The sequence below is a fragment of the Nannobrachium achirus genome, assembly GCF_963921795.1.
Source record: "Nannobrachium achirus genome assembly, chromosome: 2".
In the NCBI taxonomy this organism is placed as follows: Eukaryota; Metazoa; Chordata; class Actinopteri; order Myctophiformes; family Myctophidae; genus Nannobrachium; species Nannobrachium achirus.
The window spans coordinates 43,685,614-43,708,196 of NC_137811.1; the positions used below are offsets into that span (position 1 = coordinate 43,685,614).

Here is a 22,583-nt window from a genome sequence, read left to right on the forward strand (position 1 = left end):
AGGACCCACACTTCTAAAATCCATATCACACCACTGTGTGTGTGTGTGTATATCTATTTTGTTATATCAGTGGTGCTCTTATTCATGTCAAGGAACCCCAAAATTATATGTATTTTGTTCCAGGGACCCCCAGAAGCAAAGATGTAATGTTCCTGATTAAAAATGCAGCTCTACAAGCTCATAGTGTGGCATCAAGTGACGTGCTATGACCTTGTATATCTGCTATTTTCTTATAGCTAAAAATTACACAGATTATTTTAAAACAAATGTTTTACATTGCCAAAGATGTGTCAACATATAATAAAAGGTTGAAAAATGGGAAGGAGCATAGGGAAGGAGGGGGTATATAGCATTGTCTACTAAACAGAGCTACTGTATGTCACATTGTGTCATTATATACATGTTATAGCCTATACAGGGTATAAAGCTTTTTGGGGAAAAACGAATTAGACTACGTTGCCCAGCATCCCCAGCACCAGAAGAACTACCCTACGTCATTTGTTTTGCGGTTTACTGGTTTTTGCTCCCTCGTGTGGTGAGAACTGGAAAAAAGGAGGAGGGCGGGACCACCAAAAACAAACTCGGAGGAAAAGATGGCAGACGAGGAGGACTCGGGGCCAGAGGAGACAGAGACAGCACCGGTGTCTCCCCCGGAGAGCCCTCAGACCGCCCGGCTGCACTACGTCTCCTTCTCCGAGAGCGTCCAGCCGGCCGTCGAGATGGTGAGCCAGCTGCTCAGCCAGCCGTCGTCCCTCAAGTTCGACAAGAACATCAAGCAGGCCTTCTACAACACGGGGGCCATGATCTTCGTGGCCATCTGCTGCGGGGCGTCGGTGCTGGTCTACTTCATCCTGGAGGCCTTCCTGCGGCCGCTGCTCTGGGCCGTGCTGTGCGGCACCTTTCTGCACCCGTTCAAGAACTCCCTGGCCCGCCTGGGCCGCTCGTGGCTCCTCGGCCTGCAGGACACCGGCACGCCGATCGTGCTGGGCACGCTGTTGGTGCCCGTGTGGTGCGTGAACCATGCCATGGAGGCGCTGGGCGATCTGGTGCTGAAGAGGCTGACGGTGCTGCTGGTGATCGGGGCCGGGGCGCCGGTCCTCTACTTTCTCTACCTGTTCTGGAGCGTCATCGGCATGCAGGTGGTGCTGGAGTACGTCTGCTGGGTGATCGGAACCGCGCTGGACTGCTTTCACTCTGTGTGGGTGAGTGGAAGGCTACTACTACACCCTGTCAATGTAGTTCATGATGACTCTGAAGCAGTGTTTCTCAAACTTTTACATTTCAAGGTCTTCCCTTAACTCTGACAGTGTACAAATGGAACCAAACGAACCCCCCCCCCCCCTCTGGAATCCACTACTGCTCTGGAGGTATTGGACATTGAGTCCTCGGACCCTCAGAGTGGACCATAAGGTTCAGTGGTGTAAAGTAACTAAGTAAATGTACTCAAGTACTGTACATAAGTACAATTTTTAGGTATTTTACTTTTACTTTACTTGACTATTTCCAATTTTTCAGTACCTCTCCAATACATCTCAAAGGCAATTATTATATAGCCTAGTAAACTGACTCCTCCCATCTTCTGTTCGAATCTCCCTCGCATTCGAATGAAGGCAGGAAGAGAGACTGGTTTACGAGGCTAATTATTATAGTGTACATTTGAAAACTTGTGAACATTCTGCACAATGTGTACCTTCTACTTTTGGTACATTATAAAGTACATTTTGATGCCAATACCTTTGAACCATTACTCAAGTAACTACTGAATTCCAGACTTACTTGTAGCAGAGTATTATATATTGCAGTATTGATATATTACAACTTTGGGTACTTTTTCCAACCACTGCCCCCTTTGGTTCCTAACTATCAGTCATTTAGCTGGGACTGGGAGAGTGGGGGACCCCCCCTGGGTGGGTGAATGAAGTACACAAATCCTCAATGTTCATGTAACATTTTGGGAGTGTACCTTTTGACATGTTATTGTTTTCTTGATAGTCAGTGTGCCTTGTCAACATCATGTTTACAGATTTGTATTGTCCATAAATATAACCTCCTTTTACCCCATGTTTTGAACTATTTAATTTCACCTCAGGACATTGTAATAATAATTATTATACTGCAATGAACAACCCACCTATCTCCCAGACTAAATGATAATATTAATAATTATAATTATGTAAATACTGCAATAACCCATCTATCTCCCTGACTTCTTCCCCAGTCAGAGTTCAGACTGAGTTTGAATGAATGTAGAATTATATGCAGGATGTCATTTGCATACAGATGAGAGGGGACTTAACTTTTTCTTTTTTTATATTTTATTTTAAAATAAATTAATCCTCTCTGTCACACTGTCACACAATCAGTGTGCCAATGTTGGCACCCGTGCCAAGGTTGCCTACCACTGCTGTTCACTCTTATGCACTTTTATAATGTGCCATATTGAATAGCTTACATGCTACACCCTATTCCTGCCTGCCTTCCAGACATGTCTACAGGACTGCAATCTAATGGAAAAAAATAAGCATGTGACTTTATTGCAATATCCTGATATTAGGGACTATATGCAAACATGTGGTGTATTGTATTTTAATTTATAAAACAATATACATCAATTAGTCAACCAGGGAATATCGTAATAACATAGTAAACAAAGCCTTGTGTCACTCTACCATGCACTGTACCCTGGGGTCAGCCTACACACATTGGGTTGAAATCATTGAATGACTGTGTATTGTGTAAACAGAAATCAAGCAAGCAGTATTACAACTCATACAGACTTGCAATTTAATTAAACCGTGACTACCAATTTAACTCTTGAGACTGAAAGTGTCCAAATGGGGAAAATCTCCATAGTCCGACGTCCCATTAGTCCGATTTATGGTTAGGGTTAGGGTTAGATTTAGGCATAGTTTTACTGAGGTTAGGTATCGTCGGACTAATGGAACGTCGGAAACACGCTACACGCCCGCCCAAACATATTCCGACATGTCCATTTTATAGACTACAGCAGAGGTCTTCAACAGGGGGGCCGGGACCCCTAGGGGGTCCTCAGAGTTACAACAGGGGGTCCTCCAAATCTTGGAGTGATAGAATGATTTTTTCTCCTTTTTTTATATTAACCTCTTGAACCCTATAGTGTCCATATTCTGAGAACTAGCCAAAAATAGCAGATCTACAAGCTCACAACGCCTCGCAGTTTCGGCAAAGAGCTTTGGTGTAGAGGAGAAAAGGAGCAGACTAGTAAGTACAGAGTGAAAGGTCAAGTTTATTAAGTATTGACTGTTCAAGTGGTTAAATATCTGAACACACAAATTGAGATGAACCCAAAATACAATGATGATCGTGCTGTCAAACAATGAATCTATGAAAAGGGGTCCTTGGCCTGAAAACGTTGAAGACCCCTGGACTAGAGTTAATGTCCATTTTTAGACTGGAGTTAAATGAACATGCCCAGAATGTTGCTGTGCAGTGAGCCACGTGAACGGAAACCTCTAGGACAAGAGATCTTTTGATTGATCTAGTTGACCTCATTTCAAGATAGACTTGGTGGTAAACGACACTTATCCTGTTACCTGTTAGCTCATCCATCAGTTGATCTCATTTCCAGCAATTGAGTTATCAATAGCCTGTTATGCTGAACGGTATCAGGGATCGCTTCTCTTTGTGTCTGAGCAATGTGATGCTAATGATATTAAATGTTCCTCCTCCTGAGACCTGAGTCGATCCACTGGCCACATGCAAGAAATTGACTAATGTGAATCTCTATAAATAACTTAGATGAAGCTGTATTAAATTACAAAGGGCTGAACGACATCAGAAAAAGTCTACATTAGAATATATATATATATATAATATATATATTTGCAATACCGGTATGTATGTATAGCAATAATAAAATAGGACTTAACACAATATCACCAGATATATTTACACTTCAATAACTACACTTGGAAATAATTCCATTCTTGCAATTAGAGTGATTTAGAATAAAGCAGTTGTTTAGTGCTCTGGTTGTCTCAACATGATACCTGCATACAAGACCGGTTGGCAAGAACTGATTAAATCAGACTAAATTATGTTATATATTATATCAGTATCAGACGATCTGTGCTGTTTTTCTACAACATTTAGTCATGACGAATGCCAACCTAGAACCCACTGGCTCAGCCACATCCTTTGCAATGTGACTGTTGCAAAACATGCGCACACTGAGATGTTGATGCTGAAACGATATATTGTGCTGCCCTCATGGAAAAGTTCTTTGTGTGAAGCAGAGCCAGCTATCTCATGGATGGTTGATAGCAGACAGCGGCATCACATTACATGGCTTCCATAACAAATTGTTTTAATGAAGCTATTGTGCTTAATAGACTTTTGAATGATTGAGCACTGGGCAGAAGTTTTATCATCCCCTCTTGCAATAATCTCCCATGTTATGTTATAGCACCCCACCGCAATCTTGTTGTGTATTGGCTGCATGCTTGCCTCTTACTGGCCACGTGCAGTCACTCTCAACCCGATCAACTGCCAGACAAGCTAATACACAACAAATCGTTGATCTTTGTAGGGAGGGGACGATGTGAACATTTCATATTACGATTATTGTGACCAAAATAACTGCGATTTACGATATTATCGCGATAAAATGGCACTTTTGTTAACCACTGGAACTGCAGTATCCATATTCTTGGGCTGAACGTTTGCCAAAATAGCAGATCTACAAATTGAGATTTGGTCTGTTTGAACAATTATAGAGGGTTTAAGTCGTACTGGGTATGCAGCTCAGCAAAGGTGAATTAATCCCAGTGCATGACGATATGAGTGTTTTTTTATCACAATAATGAAATTTGAACATTATCGTCCCATCCCTATTAGGTGCCAGACAAGCTGATACACAACAAATGGTTGATCTGTGTATGCTGGCTGTGGCTGTGAAATAAGCTTGGGCTGCTGAATTAAGTGCTGCAGCGCAATATATGGGGGAACTAAGTTGTTCTCCTGTCTGTCAGCTAAAGTGAGAGATCAGATCACGGAACCAATTTCGCCTCCCCCTCCCTGCCGCCGCCACTAATGCTTTTTCCCCTCCTGCCGGTGCACTTGATGTTATCCATGTATCACTCTCACCAGTTCCACCATGCTTATTTCTCTCTTCCTCTCTCCAGGTGTGCACTGTGGTAATGGGCTATGTGTTGGCAGTAGCCTTTAAGTGGGGCCCCAGTACAGAGCACTACCTGAGAGCTGTTTCTGTTCCTGTCTGGACTATCCTGCTGTTCTACCTGGGTGAGGAGGAGAGGGGAGGGGAGGGGAGGGGAGGAAGCCTGTCGAGACAGGCTAGTAGGACAGGAGTCAAGGAATTCATCTCTAATGCAGTTGACATTAATAACTTGGGGAGGGTTTCTTTTGAGTTATGACTAACTTGTCTCTGCAAGCTTACATTGTGGATGAAGCCAAATGTAATGCAAGTTTGAAAGTTATGGATTAAAACAATCCCCAATCATACTTTTGTTACTTATGAGAAAGCACTGTCCAAAGGTCCAGAAGTCCACTGAGTAGGACACACACACACACACACACACACACACACACACACACACACACACACACACACACACACACACACACACACACACACACACACACACACACATTCTATTTCTGAATTGTAGTGCCAGATGAGCCGGGCAGTATTTTTAGGCACATGTGATGTGCACGGAGTGGTTCCAACCTTTTAACCTTAAAGCCTGAAATGTTAATGTGTTTGAGACTTCACTGGAATTTAGATCGACTGTTCCTGCTCTGCTGTGTGATTCACGAGGTTGAAGTCTGAGAAGGAAAATGAGTAAATCAAATGTGCTTGAACTGACTCTTGTGCTCACTGTGTTTAGTGTCCCTCACTGGCTCGTGGAGAGTGCCAATATTTGTGGTTGTGGTCGCGCTCCTCATCGTGGGCGCCCAAGAGAAACCTCCTGTTCCTGGGAAAGGTGGGATTGTGCACAGACACATACTTGCAACACACGTGCTTGTGTGCACCGCTACAACGTGACATGTGCTTACTGTTATATCCATTTACATACTGCCATATCCATAGGCACATAGTCTATACTCTCTGTCAACAAAAGAGGAAGAGTGAGCCCAAAATAACAAGGATCAGCTTATTCGTGACAGCTTGGGGTGGCCTGCCAATCAAGCCTCTAGGGTCCAGGGCCATCTAAATACTGGGAGAATTTAATATACAGACTTTGTTGGTAGGGTGGGGCCTTAACCACATAGTATGTACTATATGCATTGTTGTATGATGGAGGGGATGGAAAAACTTTAAAATTATGACATGTCCAAAATAACACCAGTTTGAAAGTGGTTAACACAGCAGTACAAAAAACAATGAAGGCCTGGCCATGATGATTCTAGATTCTACACACAGTCACACAGACACACTGATCTGCCATTAATGCCTGAAGGTCTGTATTATGCACTACTTTGTTTAATCCTTCCTCTCCACACATCTTTCTCTCCAGGAGAGTTGTCAGGGCAGGTACTGTCGTTCGCTGCCAGCACCATCTACATGGCCATCTCCTGCAGCAAAATGCACTTGAAATCAGACGCCACACCTAAAGGTCAGACGATATCCTCTTCCGTCTTCATTTTTAGCAGACACCATAAAAAAAAAACAATACAATGCAAATCACTGACATCAGTATCCGTCACCCTTCCTTTATACTCTTTATATCTCAGTGTTTGACAGAAAATGTTGGTTAGTTTTAGTCAAAAAATTATTTAGTTTTAGTTACATTGTTGTCATCTGAAAAGATGACTAAACCTACAGTTGAACCTACAAATGGAATATTCGAAGCTTCGTTCGATGGCACGGGATTCGAACTTGAAAAAGAAATTTGAATAATCGGCCGTGGCCGTTTGTCCTTTGGGGGGGCTGCGTGCCTTAGCCCCTCCTCCTCACACACGTGTTAACATTAACAACAAGCCGACAACAAGAGCAAGCATGAAGCCATCAGAATGGTCGCCGATAATAAAAAAGAAAAGAAAAGGCAGCGATACAGATAAAGCCGCCGATACCAATGTCTGAGTAACATCACCATGCAACTATGCGATCCGTTTACACATTTCTGTGTCAAGCCCCCGACATCAATGTCGGTGTAACACCCATGCATGCTGTTGTTGTCCTCCACACGCTGACAGAGACGCAAGCTTGTTCTTCAGGAAACAAACAGCGAAAATTGGATTTTCCTAAACAGACCCCGTGACCCGTCGATCCCGTTTTAAAGAGGAAAGAAGAGATTAAAACCAACTTGCTAGGGTTACGTGGTGTTGATGATGACAGGTTTACTTTATTTCCGATCTGCAAACTCAAAACTAGTCGCGCCCGCCTAGTTGTCTGACTGAGCTTTCAGTTGATGAATGGAAAGTAAATTCCGCCGTCTTTACACAGACACACTGCAGGGCAATCTACTATTACATTTGCGTGTTTACACATTGGGAGTTAATCTGTTATAGGGCTCGTGAGTCTGCAGCAGCCGTGACACGTTACATTACAGACATAACATGATTATGTCAATCCTACCGTACTGCAAAAAACACATTTCTTATAGAAAACATTTGTATCATATTCTTCAGTGAAAAAGGTCTAGTTTGTCACAGTGTTAGTGTAGATGAAATCAAACTGCTTTATCCTCTCTTCCTCTTTCTTTATACCCTATGGGGCGGCATAGCTCAGGGGTAGAGAAACCGTTATTAGAGCACGAAGGGTTCCCAGTTCGAATCCGGGCTCCCCCTGAGTTAATGTCAAAGAGTCCTTGGGCAAGACTCTGAACCCCTAATTGCTCCCGGTGAGTAGGTTGGTGCCTTGCATGGTTTCCTCTGCCACCGGTGTATGAATGTGTGCGTGAATGGGTGAATGTAATGCACCATCTATGTAAAGCGCTTTGGATAAAAGTGCTATATAAATGCACCATTTACCATTTATACCCACCAGGCAAAGAGCGGGTGGACACCCTGGGCCCTGGTTCCTTCCCCACCGCCCCAGGCTTCCGCCGGGGCTCCAGACCAACGCTGAGCGGCCTCTTCCACAAGGAGAAGAGCTCCAGCAAGGCCAGTGACATCTACTTCGTCCTGCTGGTCTGGGCCATTGTACTAGTTCAGGTCTGGCTCAACCTGTGGATCCTACAGCTACTGCCTATCCCTGTGGCTGGTAACACACACTCTCTCTCTTTCACACACACACACACACACACACACACACACACACACACACACACACACACACACACACACACTCACACTCACACTCACACTCACAGACACAGACAAACACACAGACACAGAGACACACACAGAGACACAGAGACACAAACACAACACAACACAACACACCACACCACACCACACCACGACACCAGAGAGACACACAGAGACACACAGACAGAGACACATGCAATATTTATGTCCAGATAAACAGAAGTACATGAACGCCTTGGACATGCCAGTGTAGTCAGACAATTAGAAAGCAGCCTGTTACAAACTGCCTAGACATCAAAACAATGTCACATACAATATAGTTATCTAGCATAATACTGTGTTTATTTGTCTGTCATTTAATGTTTTTTATTAATTGAGTACAGAAGGACCCCAATGTAAACAAGCTTTCTTGGGTGCTTTCTTGTGGTTTAAATCCTGGAAACAACGCCACCTCTAATAGCTGATATTGAGAAGTGTCTCGCTCACTGCTTGGCCCTCCTTTTGGAGACGCCAACTTGTGCACACCATGTACCCCAGGCTGCCAGATATAAAAACTACTAATCTGTAGCCCAGCTGTGAGATGGTTGATCACACCATAGAGGGGCATGTACTGTAGCATTAATTGACTGTCCCTGTGTGTCTTAGTGTGGATGATAAAGAAGCTGGTGCTCCACTTTGGTCTGAAGAGCTTCGCTGAGCGGACGCTTGTCTCGTGGTGGGCGGGGCTGGAGGAGTTTGGACGTGAGCGTCAGGATGCCCTTATGCCCGGACCAATCAAAGGCCTCGCTCTGTTCATGCTCCGAATCGATACCAAGGTAACGCCTCCGACTTCCTCTTCCTGGTTTGATACATCCTTCTCCTCCATTCTCACTCTCTCACTCACACACACACACACACACACACACACACACACACACACACACACACACACACACACACACACACACACACCATAAACAACATCCTTCACTGTCCCTGATGGCTGTCAAAGAGCCTGTCTGCTCTACAGCGAAAACTGCAGCTGAAAACTGTATCGAAGAGAGAAATCTTTATTTTACGCACTTAAAGAGATAGTTCACCCCATAAATATATATTTTTCTGTCTGTCGATTACTCACCCCATGGTTATTTTGTAGTTTTTGTACGCATTCCTAAGCCAATCATTTGATGACCAGCTGTGGTTCCCTATGGAGACACAAAGAGTCTCTTCAAATTATTGGCTTAGGAATGCGACAAAAACATTTATATATCCATGAATTCAAGTCTCCATGGGGTGAGTAATCAATAGAAAAAGTCATTTTCAGGGTGAATTATCCCGTTTTAACCCATTTAGGCCTATAATTATTGACTGCTTTAACCAGTGAAAAATAGCAGATATACAAGCTCACAGTGCCGCGCTGCGAGCTTGTAGATCTGCTGTTTTTGAAAAAGTCGTGAAAATGTGTGCAAATCTTTGAATATATGTATTTTCAAAGCGAATGGTTGTAACTCAAATTTTGCTTCTGGGTGGTCCCTGGAACTAGATATTTTGAGATGTGGAACCACTGACATAGTAGTCTCTCAAGAACAGACTAACTGAGCTCCAGTTAAGTGAAAAGGACCTTTTCTTTGACGATGGCTAGCCAGATTGCTGACATAGAAACATAGGTTTTTCAAAAAATCTTAGAAGGATTCAAAAGACACTTATAGAATCGGGTCAAAATTCTAATTTTCACGATTTTTCAAAAATAGCAGATCTACAAGCTTGTAGCGTGGCACTCGGTGCCGCGCTGTAAGCTTGTATATCTGCTATTTTTCAATAGTTAAAGCATAAAATTATGATACACAAAATGTGTACCCGTTCTAAATGGGTTAAATGGACATAAGCACACAGGTCATTTAGCTGAGGAACTTTCTTATGGGTTCATATTTTTGAAGTTGAAATGACTTTGTATTTTTTTTCTTGGTGTGACCTGCTCTGATGTCACCTCTTCAGAACTGTTATTATGACTGTGTCGGATGATACTCCCATTCCCCTTTCTAGAAACCGCCTCTGCCCTTTCCACCTCCTCCCTCCCACCTCCCTTATTGCCTGCACTGTACCCAAGCAGTGGTCCTATGATTGTTCTTTCCAATAATAATAATGCCCAATGTCTCTTTGTCTTTGTCCCCAAGCTCTGGCATTGGCTTAACAAGCAGGTAATGATCTGTAGAGGAATGGGGTGCTCAGAAAGACCTACGTGTGAGTGAAAGAAAAAGAATAACGGGCGTTTTAACAGCGGTCGGCCGTATTTTCCGGAAGTGCGTTATTTGTCAATGGGATCCGGCAACTACTGGCGATATCATAGCAGGCAATGAGACAATAGTGGAAAACGTCGCCCAAAAATATGAAAATAATTTAACTTTTGAATGACATAACCCAGAGTCACCGGCTGTTGCCCGCTGTTAAAACGTAGGGTAAGAAGAAAACAATGCGTGTGGAAGTTAGAGCCAGACCGATATCGGTCTGGCCGATACAGTGCATCGGCCATTTTTCAGCTTTTTTTTTATAGCATCAGTATCACCTGATTTCAACCTAGCATTCCTATTTTGGGCATGTCATTATATATCAAAAGTGTCATGAAATGTTCATGAAATGCCACGCCGGTCACAATTTTCTATTTTTGAAAAACACATATTTCATTAGAATTTATTTTTGACTTTTCTGACAAGATATCATTGGTAATCGGTGTGGACTAGGGATCTCTGAAATCCGGATTGGCATTGGACCCAAAAATCTGGCATCGGTCAGGCTCTAGTTGAAGTGTATAAGAGTGTGTATGAGAGATAAAATAAAATAGCTATGTGTGTGTCTGTGTATGTACAGTAACCGGGAGCACTTTTAGTAACTTGGACTGATGCTCGTCCATCCACTGTCACGTCATCATCCATCCGTCCTGACTCAGTGTTCATCCTTTAATCATCCTTTCATCCTGACTCTGTGTTAATCCCTTCACTGATTCCACTGCTTCCCCGCTTCCCTGCTTTCTGCCGCTCTCCATCTGAAGCTACGGCAGGGGGAGCTGTCATTGGCTCCTGAACCCCTTCCATATCTTCTCTGCTGTGATCCTATTGGCTACAGCTGGCTTTAGAGTGTGTGTGTGTGTGTGTGTGTGTGTGTGTGTGTGTGTGTGTGTGTGTGTGTGTGTGTGTGTGTGTGTGTGTGTGTGTGTGTGTGTGTGTGTGTGTGTGTGAGCTGCATGTGGAGATGCGCTAGCCGGGCCAGAGCTTCCTTGGCTGGGGGAGAGGGGGGGGGCAGTGTTTCCCCTGATTGACAGAGTAACTCAAAGGTATTGTTTAGATTTAGAAGAGAAGTGTTTTGAGTTGTCTCCCATTTGGGTCATTACCATTTGGGTCATTACACCTGTGATTGTAGAGAGGTGCATACGTATATGTTAAGATTATGAAGTCAAATCAACAATTGAACTGAATGGTTCAGCTTTGTCTGTTCTCTTGATATGAGCAAAAATAACCAAAAGCTCTCTTTCTGGTTACATAGCCTGATGAGTTTGATTTAGGCAGATGTTACTGTAGGGGGAAACACTGTCTGGGTCTGATCCTAGAAGACTTAAAGCATTGATGAGTTGAGACTGGTGAGACTTTATCTAATGATATATATTCTTATCAATCGAAAATACATTATTGTCAAAAGCAACTCCTTTCGTTGACAGGTAAGGATATTATTCTGTATTATGTAATTGGTACAAGAATCCTGTCATGTAATGTAATATCAGCGTTATGTAAAACCATTAGCATACAGACTGGCTGTCAGCCAGGGGCATCATTTGGGTATTCAGGGCAACTGCTACCCCCTAGTGTTCACATTTAACCTTAAATTCAGTTATTTTATGCATATCATTCCCAACTCTGAATTGTTTTAGCAGATTCATCTGTTGCCCGTGACACATGTTATAATTTGGATAAGCCTTTTATTGTATGCAACCAACCATTTAATTTACTAACCGCTTCCAACGGGGCATCCCTGTTTTGGGAATGTAGCTCTACAAGCTCTCAACGCGGCGTTTGGCGACGCACGGTTGAGAGCTTGTAGATCCACTATTTTCGCTATATGAAAAGAAATGGAGCTTGATTTTTTTTTTTTTTATTACACCTGCTGTCAGCTGTGGAGGCACCGCCCCACACCCTACTACTGCCACCACTAGAGGAGTTTTTCTTCTCTTGGTTGACGTGTCCATGATTTACACAGGTAAATGCAGAGCCACCAGTCCAAGCTGCTGGTTTCTAAATTGTGTGATCAATGCTACATGTATAGAAAAAATATCCCACCCTTTTTTATTTGAATACATTTTCGGCAGAAAAAGTGCTCTAGGCGCCAGTGTGTCTTCTTCATAACTAGGTGGATGAGTGTGAATACACCCTAATAACAAGTTAACATGTTAAAGTCAACTGCTGGCTTTGCAGGCTTGTGGCATTGAGAAACCTGTCTACTGTGTAATCGCAGCATGTTGCGATGGGACAAATTGTCACATTTGAGTGTTGAAAGGTGACACACATCTGATGTTTCTAACACTTTACGAAGGGGACATAACTGCTATAACACATTCACACACACACACACACACACACACACACACACTGCCCCAGGGCTTGCACACGCATGTTTCCATGCTGAAGTCTGGGTGAGGATGTGTGTGTGTGTGTACAGTATGTGACTGTGCCTGTATATTCTGGCTTTCGGACCATCGAATCATCTACTTTCATTGTCCTCAGTATCAGGGCCCAAAGTGGCAGTTGTAGGTTTAGATCCAAAATGTCGACGGCCCCCTCAGAACGGAAGGCTATAGGTTTCTCCATGTGTCCAGCCAATGTATACCCAAACCTATTCTGAATGATGCTTACTTTCTGTGGTTTTCTGTTTTTCTCCCTCTTTCTCCTTATCTTTGTTTTCTCTGTTTGTCTGTGTGTCTCTTCGTCGGAACAGATGATCGTGTGGTTGGAGCGATCCCTTGACAAACTCATCAGCATCTTCATCATCTTCCTCCTGGTCACAGGGACACTGCTCATGGCTCTGCTGCTCACTGCTATGGTGAGGATTGTCCCTTTACAGTTGCCATATTTCTGAATCACACTTGTGGTTCAGCGCTAACTTCCTCCATTTTAACAGAATGACTTTAGTCTTGTCTGTCGTTGACTCCCAGGTTCACCATGAAAGCGTCCATATGATCGAAGTCACCAGCAACCTCATCAACGAGACCGTGTCCAACCACCCTGAGTGGGCCAAGTATGATACCTTGACTGGATGATACGTTTTCTGGGATCACGCTGCGTGATTTCTTAATCGTTTGCTCAATTTAATACAGGTAATTTGGAATTGCAAATGCCCATTCTCATCTGAGTTTATTTTCACCCCTCCGCTCCATATACACCCACATCTGCCCCTCGCTCCAGTTGGCTCCCAGAGGCACGTGTGGTTCAGAGGGCTTTGAACTCGGCTGCTACTAACGTCTATCAACATGGCAGAGAATGGATAACACAAAAGGTGAGTGTTGAGCATCGCACTTACTCTGATGATTGTCTCTCGTCTCTCTGTCATGGAACGTTGGGAGTTTGTTAGTTGTGGATCTAAATGGATTTTCTTTCTATTCCTGTGTGCGTGCAGCTCCATAAGATGCTAGGAGACAAGGCGAACCACACTGCCGTTATTGAGAAGCAGGTTCTTGATCTTTGGGACCGGCTGTACCACTCCTGGTTTGTCAAGGTAACATGACCTTGTTGTCAGGTGGAAACCTTACATGTCCAAAATAGGGATGTGAAAAAAAAATCGAAAATCGACTCATGCTCACCGCGACTCAAAAAGTATTTGAGTCGCGGTAGTAGTCGAAAAATCGTTTATTTTTATTTTTCTAAAGTTTTTCCCCAAAAAATGTTTTAATCGCTTGTTCAAAAATGTTATAAGCGTTAATGTTTTCCAAATGTGAGTGGACCGGTGTGTGTGTGTCGGGGACGAGTGAATGTCTGTGTTGTGCATGCATGCATCGCAGATTCGCATGCATACGGCGCTAGTCAGGTCCGCGGACTACTGGTTGAGAAACACTGCTGGTCTGTGCGTGTGCACGCGTCATTGCAGTGCGCGCTGACTGGATGTGGGAATATCCTTTACACAAATTTCAAATGTACTGTACCTTCCGTGTCGTAAGTAAGTACAGTACACTTGTCCCTTTTACAGTAACCACAAGGCCATTGAGCTATGGCACTTTCCATGTCATAGCACCTCAAAAGATCAGGCCACAAACTATATCACATAACTTGTATATTCAATCACTGGCCAATAGTCCTCAGTCTCTCTGTATGGTGTTGCATATTGCAGAATGTGACCAGTTCTGGGCGCCACAGAGGAGGTCAGAAGCCATCGCTCATTAGACAGGGCAGCTGGCTGGGGGACATCCTGGACTGGAAGGACATCGCTTCCTTTGCGCAGGAAAACATTGAGACCCTGCTATCTGTAAGTGACTGTGTGTTTAAAGATTTGTACTGTTTGTATGTATGAATGCTATTGGTAGGAGTGCTCCAATCCATCGGTGGCCGATTTTTAAATTTGACGATTTTAGCTCCTAATGACTAATGATAAGATATTTTTGTTTAGTTACTGTTGTAGCATTTAACCCTCTCCTCATTCAACACTTTGTCTAATGTTGAAGCATAAAGCTGATATACTATTGTACTGATTGCAAATATTTGGAGCTCCCTCCTATTCAAGGGGTGAGTGAGGTAAGGTTAATGATTGTTTAATAAAGGGCAAACTAAGTTACAAATTAGTGTCATAAATATGCTATGGGTAAGACCATTAAACGAGACAGATACTGTCGTAGCAAAGTTTAATTATTTTCCTTTGAAAATGAATCGGTATCCGGATCGCCCCCATAAAACATGATCGGAGCATCCCTAGCTATTGGGTCTTTTGTTTATGCCAACGTTTTCAGGTCAAGGACCCCTTAGCTGAGAGAGATGAAGCAGGGACCCCCTCTACATATATTGTTTAAATGTGTGATGCAGATTTTCATCGATTTCATAGATAGATTCATAGACTTGTTTGACAGCACTGTCATCAATCTATGTTGGATTCATGTTAATGTGTATTTTCAGACTTTTAACCAATTGTTCACTATGTACTTTCACTATGTACTCGGTCAGCTCTTTTTTACCTCTACACCAAACCTATTTGCCGAAAATAGCCGATATACAAGCTCTGTAGCTTGTAGATCTGCTATTTTTGGCTAAAGTTCTCCTCGGAATAGGGATGCGAGGGTTCAAGTTGTTAATTTAAAAGAATGATCCTATCACACAAGGATTTGGCGGCCCCCCTGTAGTAACTCTTAGTCTTCTGTTGAAGACCCCTGGTTTATGCCCATCTGTGCACTCTTTTTGCTTAACAGATCCTGGAGTCTCTGTGGGTGTTGATGAGTCGGAACGTTGGCCTGCTCATCTCCACGACAACCACGCTTCTCACCGTCCTGTTCCACAGCGGCACAGCCCTGCTCAACTTTGTCCTGAGTGTGGTAAAGAACATCCTCCTAACATTATAGTGGGTAGTAATCACACCTCATCGGCTGTTTTATTGAAGACCTGGTGGGTTTAAAAAGCAGTGGGTTTCAACCTTTTTCATATCAAGGTCCATTTTTTATCCGGCGTTTGAGCCACGGACCACCATTTGATGAGATTTTACTAGCCTCTCAGACTCAAAGCTTTATGCTGTATTAATGTGGTACCATAGGAGAGATAACAGGCAAACGTTGATCAAAATAACAATTATTCTACATTCTCTAATTGTGTAGACTTCTTGTAAATTAAGATTTTTAACAATGTTGTAAAGCGTGACATTGGTGTAATGGTGTAGGCCAAACAGAGAGTCTCAGTGTTGATCCGAATTGTGTGTTCAGCTATCTTTGACACTGACAGAAGCACTATTACAAAGCAGCCTCTTAATCAACAGACTGGTCATGAACGTACAATGCATGGATGGCACGTCATGCATTAATACAACTGATACATCTGTGATGGGTAACAAGTGTATACTTATAGTGACGGAGGTGTTTATGTATGTACTCTATGCATGTACGTATTTAGGTGATCTTCCTGACTACATTGTTCTATCTGCTGAGCTCCAGCGATGAATACTACAAACCTGTGAAATGGGTGATCAACCTGACACCACTGTCTCAGCCTGGACCCTCCTCCACTATCATAGGCATGTCTGTGGAGGAGGCCATCCGGTATGCATGCACACACGCACGCACGCACATACACACATACTGTAGTCACGTTTACATCGCATAAGTTCCTAAAGAAATACGCTTTTTAGATTGTAATATGTTATGTTTGTGTTTGTGTTGTGTCTCAAGAGGTGTGTTTGACGCCTCACTGAAAATGGCTTGCTTTTATGGGCTCTACACATGGCTGACGCACACCATCTTTGGCATCAACATTGTCTTCATCCCATCTGGTGAGTGTGTAATGCTTAATTACACTATGGTGTATGACGCTTTCGCACTCCGCATGCCAAAAGTTTTATGGCATTTGACGCCGTCATACGCTAAAGTATACACCAGGCTTTAATAATGCTGTTTCTGTACAAAATCCAGGAGTGGCTGTTTTTATTACCTCTCCTTGTGGACATCTCTCCAGTGTTGATTTTGACAGCACATTTTGACATAGTCTTTTGATTAACATTCCATTTAGCTTTAGTCATATTTTAGTCATCTGAAATGTTTTAGTTTTACTCTAGTTTTAGTCTACTAAATATCATAAGACTTTAGTCGATTAAATCTACAGTTGATTTTGTCAACTAAAATGTATTTTCGCGGGCCTTGATGCCGTCGTAATGGCTGGTAGTAGCCAGTAGTCTGGTATTTTTCTGAGTGCAACACCTGAGCACAACCAAACATAAAATGACTGGATCTCTTCTCCACTTGTCCCTCCCTAATATTTTAGTCTAGTTTTTATTTGTTGACTATAGTGTCAATATATTTAGTCTTAGTCATCATAGCTTAGTTTTTATTTGGTTTTCATCCGTGAGAATAGGTAGCTGACAAAAAGTAATAATTTTAGTTGACGAAAGCAACACTCCATCTCTCTCTGTCTCCCTGCGTCTCTGTAGCGCTGGCTGCCATCCTGGGTGCGGTGCCCTTCCTAGGGACGTACTGGGCAGCGGTGCCCGCCATGTGTGACCTGTGGTTGGCTCAGGGAGAGGGGGTCAAGGCCCTGCTGCTCCTGGTCTGCCATCTGCTGCCCACCTACTTCGTGGACACAGCCATCTACTCTGACATCTCAGGGTATGTGTGTGTGTGTGTGCCAGTGGTGGAAAAAGTATCCATATTCTTTACTTAAAAAGAATGCTATGATACTTAAAAGTATCAATACTGCAAACTGTAGAATTACTCTGTTACATGTAAAAGTCTGAATTTCAACATACACTTGAGTAAAAGTACAAAATATTGGCCTAAAAATGCTTAAAGTACCAAAAGTAGAAAGTACTCAATATGCAGAATGTCCCATTTCAAGTTTTCGAATGTACAGTATAAAAATCTTTTGAAAACAACAGATCTACAAGCTCACAATGTGGATTTATTTTACCCTCTCAAGAGTTAAACATCTATGAGGGTCCATTTGGTTACCAACTCAAGGACCACTGGTTGAAAACCACTGGTTTAAAGTGTTTGTTTTCCCTCACTCAGGGGTGGCCACCCCTACCTGACAGGCCTGGCGGTGGCCGGTGGAGCCTACTATCTGGGTCTGGAGGGAGCCATCATCGGTCCCATCCTCCTCTGCATCCTGGTGGTGGCAGCCAACATCTACAGTGCTATGCTGATGAGCCCCAACTCTGCCGTGCCCACACCTGTACAGGGCCACTGGCCCCACCACCCTGTCAGGTAAATACTGTACAGAGCCACTGGCCCCACCACCCCGTCAGGTAAATACTGTACAGAGCCACTGGCCCCACCACCCCGTCAGGTAAATACTGTACAGAGCCACTGGCCCCACCACCCCGTCAGGTAAATACTGTACAGAGCCACTGGCCCCACCACCCCATCAGGTAAACACTGTACAGAGCCACTGGCCCCACCACCCCGTCAGGTAAATACTGTACAGAGCCACTGGCCCCACCACCCCGTCAGGTAAATACTGTACAGAGCCACTGGCCCCACCACCCCGTCAGGTAAATACTGTACAGAGCCACTGGCCCCACCACCCCGTCAGGTAAATACTGTACAGAGCCACTGGCCCCACCACCCCGTCAGGTAAACACTGTACAGAGCCACTGGCCCCACCACCCCATCAGGTAAACACTGTACAGAGCCACTGGCCCCACCACCCCATCAGGTAAATACTAAGATGCAGGCAGGTGCACACATGAGCCCTCTCCAGACCATGAATTACTATGATGAAAGAAACGCAAACTCCCTCTTTCCATGCCATACCTGAAGGCAGCATTCAAGAGAAATTGTCTTGTCCAAACTCTCCTGTACTTGAACGCAGCGCCTTATGTTGAAAGAATCCGTGTCCTCTCTTGTACTGAAAATAGTCGACCTCTAAGCTCACGACGCGCCACGCTGCAAGTTAACGCGTTGTGAGCTTGGAGGTCGGCTATTTTCGACATTTCCTCCAAAAGTGCCTTTTAACATTCTCTGCACGTCCCTGCTAAGATGCATGTATGATCAACATATTAGCCATGATCCCAATGATATCATTTCTACCTCCTCGCCCATGTCTTCCAGCTGAGGTGTAATTTCAGAAAGAAATGGGGTTGCAAAAAATAAGATAAGAGAAAAATAGTGAATCTACAAGCTCTCAGTGTGTCCCTTGGTGACACATCGAGAGCTTGTAGATCAACTATTTTCTCTATTTGTTTGGAGAAAATGTTTGAAAGCGCTCACCTTCCAAAACAGGGACATTATGCATGAAATAACTGAATGTAATGTTAAATGTGAACACTAGGGGTGGCGGTTTCTGATCTGTCCACAGCCCTCCTAAACAGATATGGTGCCATCTTATAATGGGTTGGAAATTGGTTATATGCTCCTTTTTTTTTAACTGTTCTGCTGCCGTTGACAATCCTCACCATCATTGAAAGGGTTAAAACCATGGTGCCGTTGACGGTGAGGACTGTCAATCTTACTGTATATACAGTAAAGGTATGATTACTTACTGTACGTCGCTCCCGTCGCGCCCGCATCGGTAATGTCCGCGATTTGTTTACAACGCACGTCGGGCGTGCACGCGAAGTGAACGTCCTCCATAGTAAATCCATTGAGAGGCCCATAAAGAGACTTCATTTACATTGTACAGTATACATGGCCTGTATAAGGTACACAAATACACTCGGCTGGGCGCAGCCATGTTTCTCTTCTGGGCTCACACTGTCATGTGACTAGATGACGTAATCATTGCCGTCAAGTGATAATCCAAAAAAACAAAAACAACCCCCTTCCGGCCCTTCAAAATAATAGCGGCGGCCTACGGAGGAAACGGCGCGGCACCAAGGCACCAAGCAAACTTCAGATTAAAAGGCAGTAATTGTGTTAAAATAATCATCTCACCCTGACGTTATCTCGCTTGTCCCTTCCAGGTCCTTCGTAGACTCCACCCCCACTACGTTAAAGCACGACAGAGAATGAGAGGGTGTGCATCTCATCTCTGTGGAATTTCCCGAGCTTTCTAATAGCTGATGACACTGGCTGGGATGCGTCCCCCTCCCCCCACGATGCCCCGCTCTACAGGGTCGGCCCCCAGACCAAGGAGGTGGCGCCCCCTACGGGTTGATTACCCTCAATGACGCCTGACTGCTGGAGTTGGTTCTCGTAGCAGACGTGTGTGGCTCAGTAATAAAACCATAGATATGGAGAGCAGTGGGATGAAGTGTGGTCCTGTCGGTGGGACCACAGTCAGGCTTCTGCTTTTGAAATGGTTGAGAAATCGATGCTATTAAACTGCATCATTTCTCAGACAGATCTCTCAGCGCCGCCCTCTGTTGCTGTTCTAAAACAAGGCAACTACTAAATTAAAAAATGACTACATCTTATCATCGTCCATCACATTTCGATGGTCTGTGGTAAACGCCACACATGATTTTATTAAAATCTCTCTAAAGAAGGTTTCAGAAGTGCACCGCATGGCTATTGGATATGCGCCGTCTGTACGCCCTACCTCCCTCCTGTTGGAGGCAATAGTTGACATTGTCGTGCAGGTTGCCATGTAGTAAGATGGAAAGAACTGTTTCTGTGTGTGCGAGTATGTTGATGAAGTGTGGTTATTCTCTCAACTGAACGTAATGCTTGATTTCTCCTAAATCTTCAAGTGTGATATTTGTTTTTGTTAAATAGCTCTATATTCTCAGATGAATCACTGCTATAGAGTATTTTGTTCAGTAATAGTGGTCCCCATCTCTTTCCATCTCTCCATTTTCCGGTTGAGATACCAATTTCATCTGATCAGGAAAGAGAACTCGATATAGGAAACACTTGGAATTGGAAACTTTAACAATATAAAATTGAAGACCCCTGTTACAGAACAAACACTATAGATCCATCAGAATATAGAGCTGTAACATTTTAACAAAATGTTTTGTTTTAAACAAAATATATCACTTATAGCACCTTTTTAATGTGTTGGTGTCTTTGAACTTGCTGTGTAAGTTCATGGCTCGTACAGCAACTGACACTATAGCTCAGCTTCCTAAACCAGTACACACTACTGTTTCATATCAGTACTGTTAAATTATTGTTTAGTATCACTCATCATGAGTACATGGTAACATGGTACCTGTAATAGCACAGTCATTGTTTAGGTACTTGCTCGTGCTGTTAGAGAGGACATCCTGCTTCCATGGACAGTTTGGTTCTGTTACCTAGTGTTCTGTCGGTACTGTCGGTATTTATTTGTTTCTAATGTGCTGCCTTTGTGTACGTACACACACACACACACACACACACACTGTAAAATACAGCCTAGTAGTATACACTTTTGTTCCGTTTAATAAGACTGGCTTCTCTGTGCCATTTCTTAATTAAATAAGTAAAAATAGATACACAGACACACTTTTCTTGTGTCATGAAATAAACTAAAATATTGTATTTTCTACTCGCCTGAGACAAAGTACAGTAGAAGCACTTTTTACACAAGGAGAGAATATAAAGTAGTTTACGTCATTCAAAGCTTTAATAATCAGTCCTTACAGAGATGAGTCATCTGTATAATGCACATCATTTATATAAATTATATCATACATGGCTACTGCGTTCTGGGTCGAATTGGACTAAACCTGTGGTTTAGCAACTGTTACCAGTAATGTAATCTTTGTGATGTACCATTGCTGTTTGTTTTTTACTGAAAGTGCACTAATGAATAAATATCATTTGAATTACGGTTGACTTGTAAGGTGTCTTAATTGTTGTGCACTTGTTTTCTGTTGTCACCGTGTTAACATGGTGACAGGATGATGTTATTTTTGTTATTGGGCTGTCAGGCTCTGGTGTGTCTGTCAATACCTGTGCTGCCCAACAGGGGCAGTCCCTCCCCTTTATTTTTTTTTAACAGTACAATACAAGGTCTGCTAAAAGGATTTTTCCAAGAAAGCATAGGACTTGAATACACTATCACAGCATATCATTCTTTACATACATTTAAGAGATTCTGTTTTGTTCCAGTTGTTTAGCCATTGATTGTAAACTGCTGCTGAAGAATATCATTTAATCAAATTCACTCTGGCTGCGCAAAAAGACATTTTGGCTTGTGGCCTTCATAAAATGTACATGGAGTTTGAATGTGTTACACTTTATTCATTCCACCATTACGCAAAACGACAACATCGTCGGAAAAGAGGGAGTAATCCATCAATAAATCAATGTTCATAAATATCCTGCAATAATACACCCTTTCATCAGGATTACACACAGTACCACACAGTTTTCAGAATATTTTCAATCTGTATTTATTCCAGTACTTTGAGCAGCAATACAACTTATGCAATTTAAAGGGTTATTCAACACAAATACACAATTTCCATTTTTCCAAAAGTGACCAATTATGTGCTTTTACTTCAAAGGCATGATATGCCACCATTTATCCCATTTCCTGAAGTGGCATTCAGCCAATATACTGTAGCAAAGACACCGAAGGCAATGCATGGCATATTGTTGGTTGGGCTTAGTGCCACCTTGCCATTCAGGGAGCCTCCAGTTAAGTTGACTGTCAACAAGTATACATTGTCCGGTTATGGCCTAATTATACATCCGATGTTAAACTGCGTTGTTGTACAATTCAATGGGAAAACAAGTGAAAAGCCCCTCAGAGTAAAGGAAC

The 22,583-nt window shown here is 43.1% G+C and overlaps 1 protein-coding gene across 1 annotated transcript; it reads left to right on the forward strand.

The window, feature by feature from the left end:
• The first annotated feature begins 592 nt into the window (after window positions 1–592).
• Window positions 593–21,558, forward strand: tmem245 (transmembrane protein 245). The gene is made up of 17 exons (XM_080751268.1): window positions 593–1,202; window positions 5,163–5,280; window positions 5,886–5,981; window positions 6,516–6,614; window positions 7,988–8,203; window positions 8,896–9,065; window positions 13,210–13,314; window positions 13,427–13,509; window positions 13,677–13,767; window positions 13,888–13,986; window positions 14,596–14,730; window positions 15,662–15,784; window positions 16,353–16,498; window positions 16,628–16,728; window positions 17,383–17,557; window positions 17,960–18,154; window positions 19,852–21,558. The coding sequence occupies exons 1-17, from the start codon at window positions 594–596 to the stop codon at window positions 19,898–19,900; spliced, it is 2,610 nt and encodes an 869-aa protein (XP_080607394.1). The 5' UTR covers window position 593; the 3' UTR covers window positions 19,901–21,558.
• Window positions 21,559–22,583: the final 1,025 nt, after the last annotated feature.

Excerpts from the sequence above, each read along its gene's own strand:
- tmem245 (XM_080751268.1), top strand. The coding sequence starts at position 594 with ATGGCAGACGAGGAGGACTCGGGGCCAGAGGAGACAGAGACAGCACCG. Across the intron at positions 5,281-5,885 it reads TATCCTGCTGTTCTACCTGG|TGTCCCTCACTGGCTCGTGG; the intron begins GTGAGGAGGAGA and ends CACTGTGTTTAG. Across the intron at positions 16,499-16,627 it reads TCTGTGGAGGAGGCCATCCG|AGGTGTGTTTGACGCCTCAC; the intron begins GTATGCATGCAC and ends TTGTGTCTCAAG.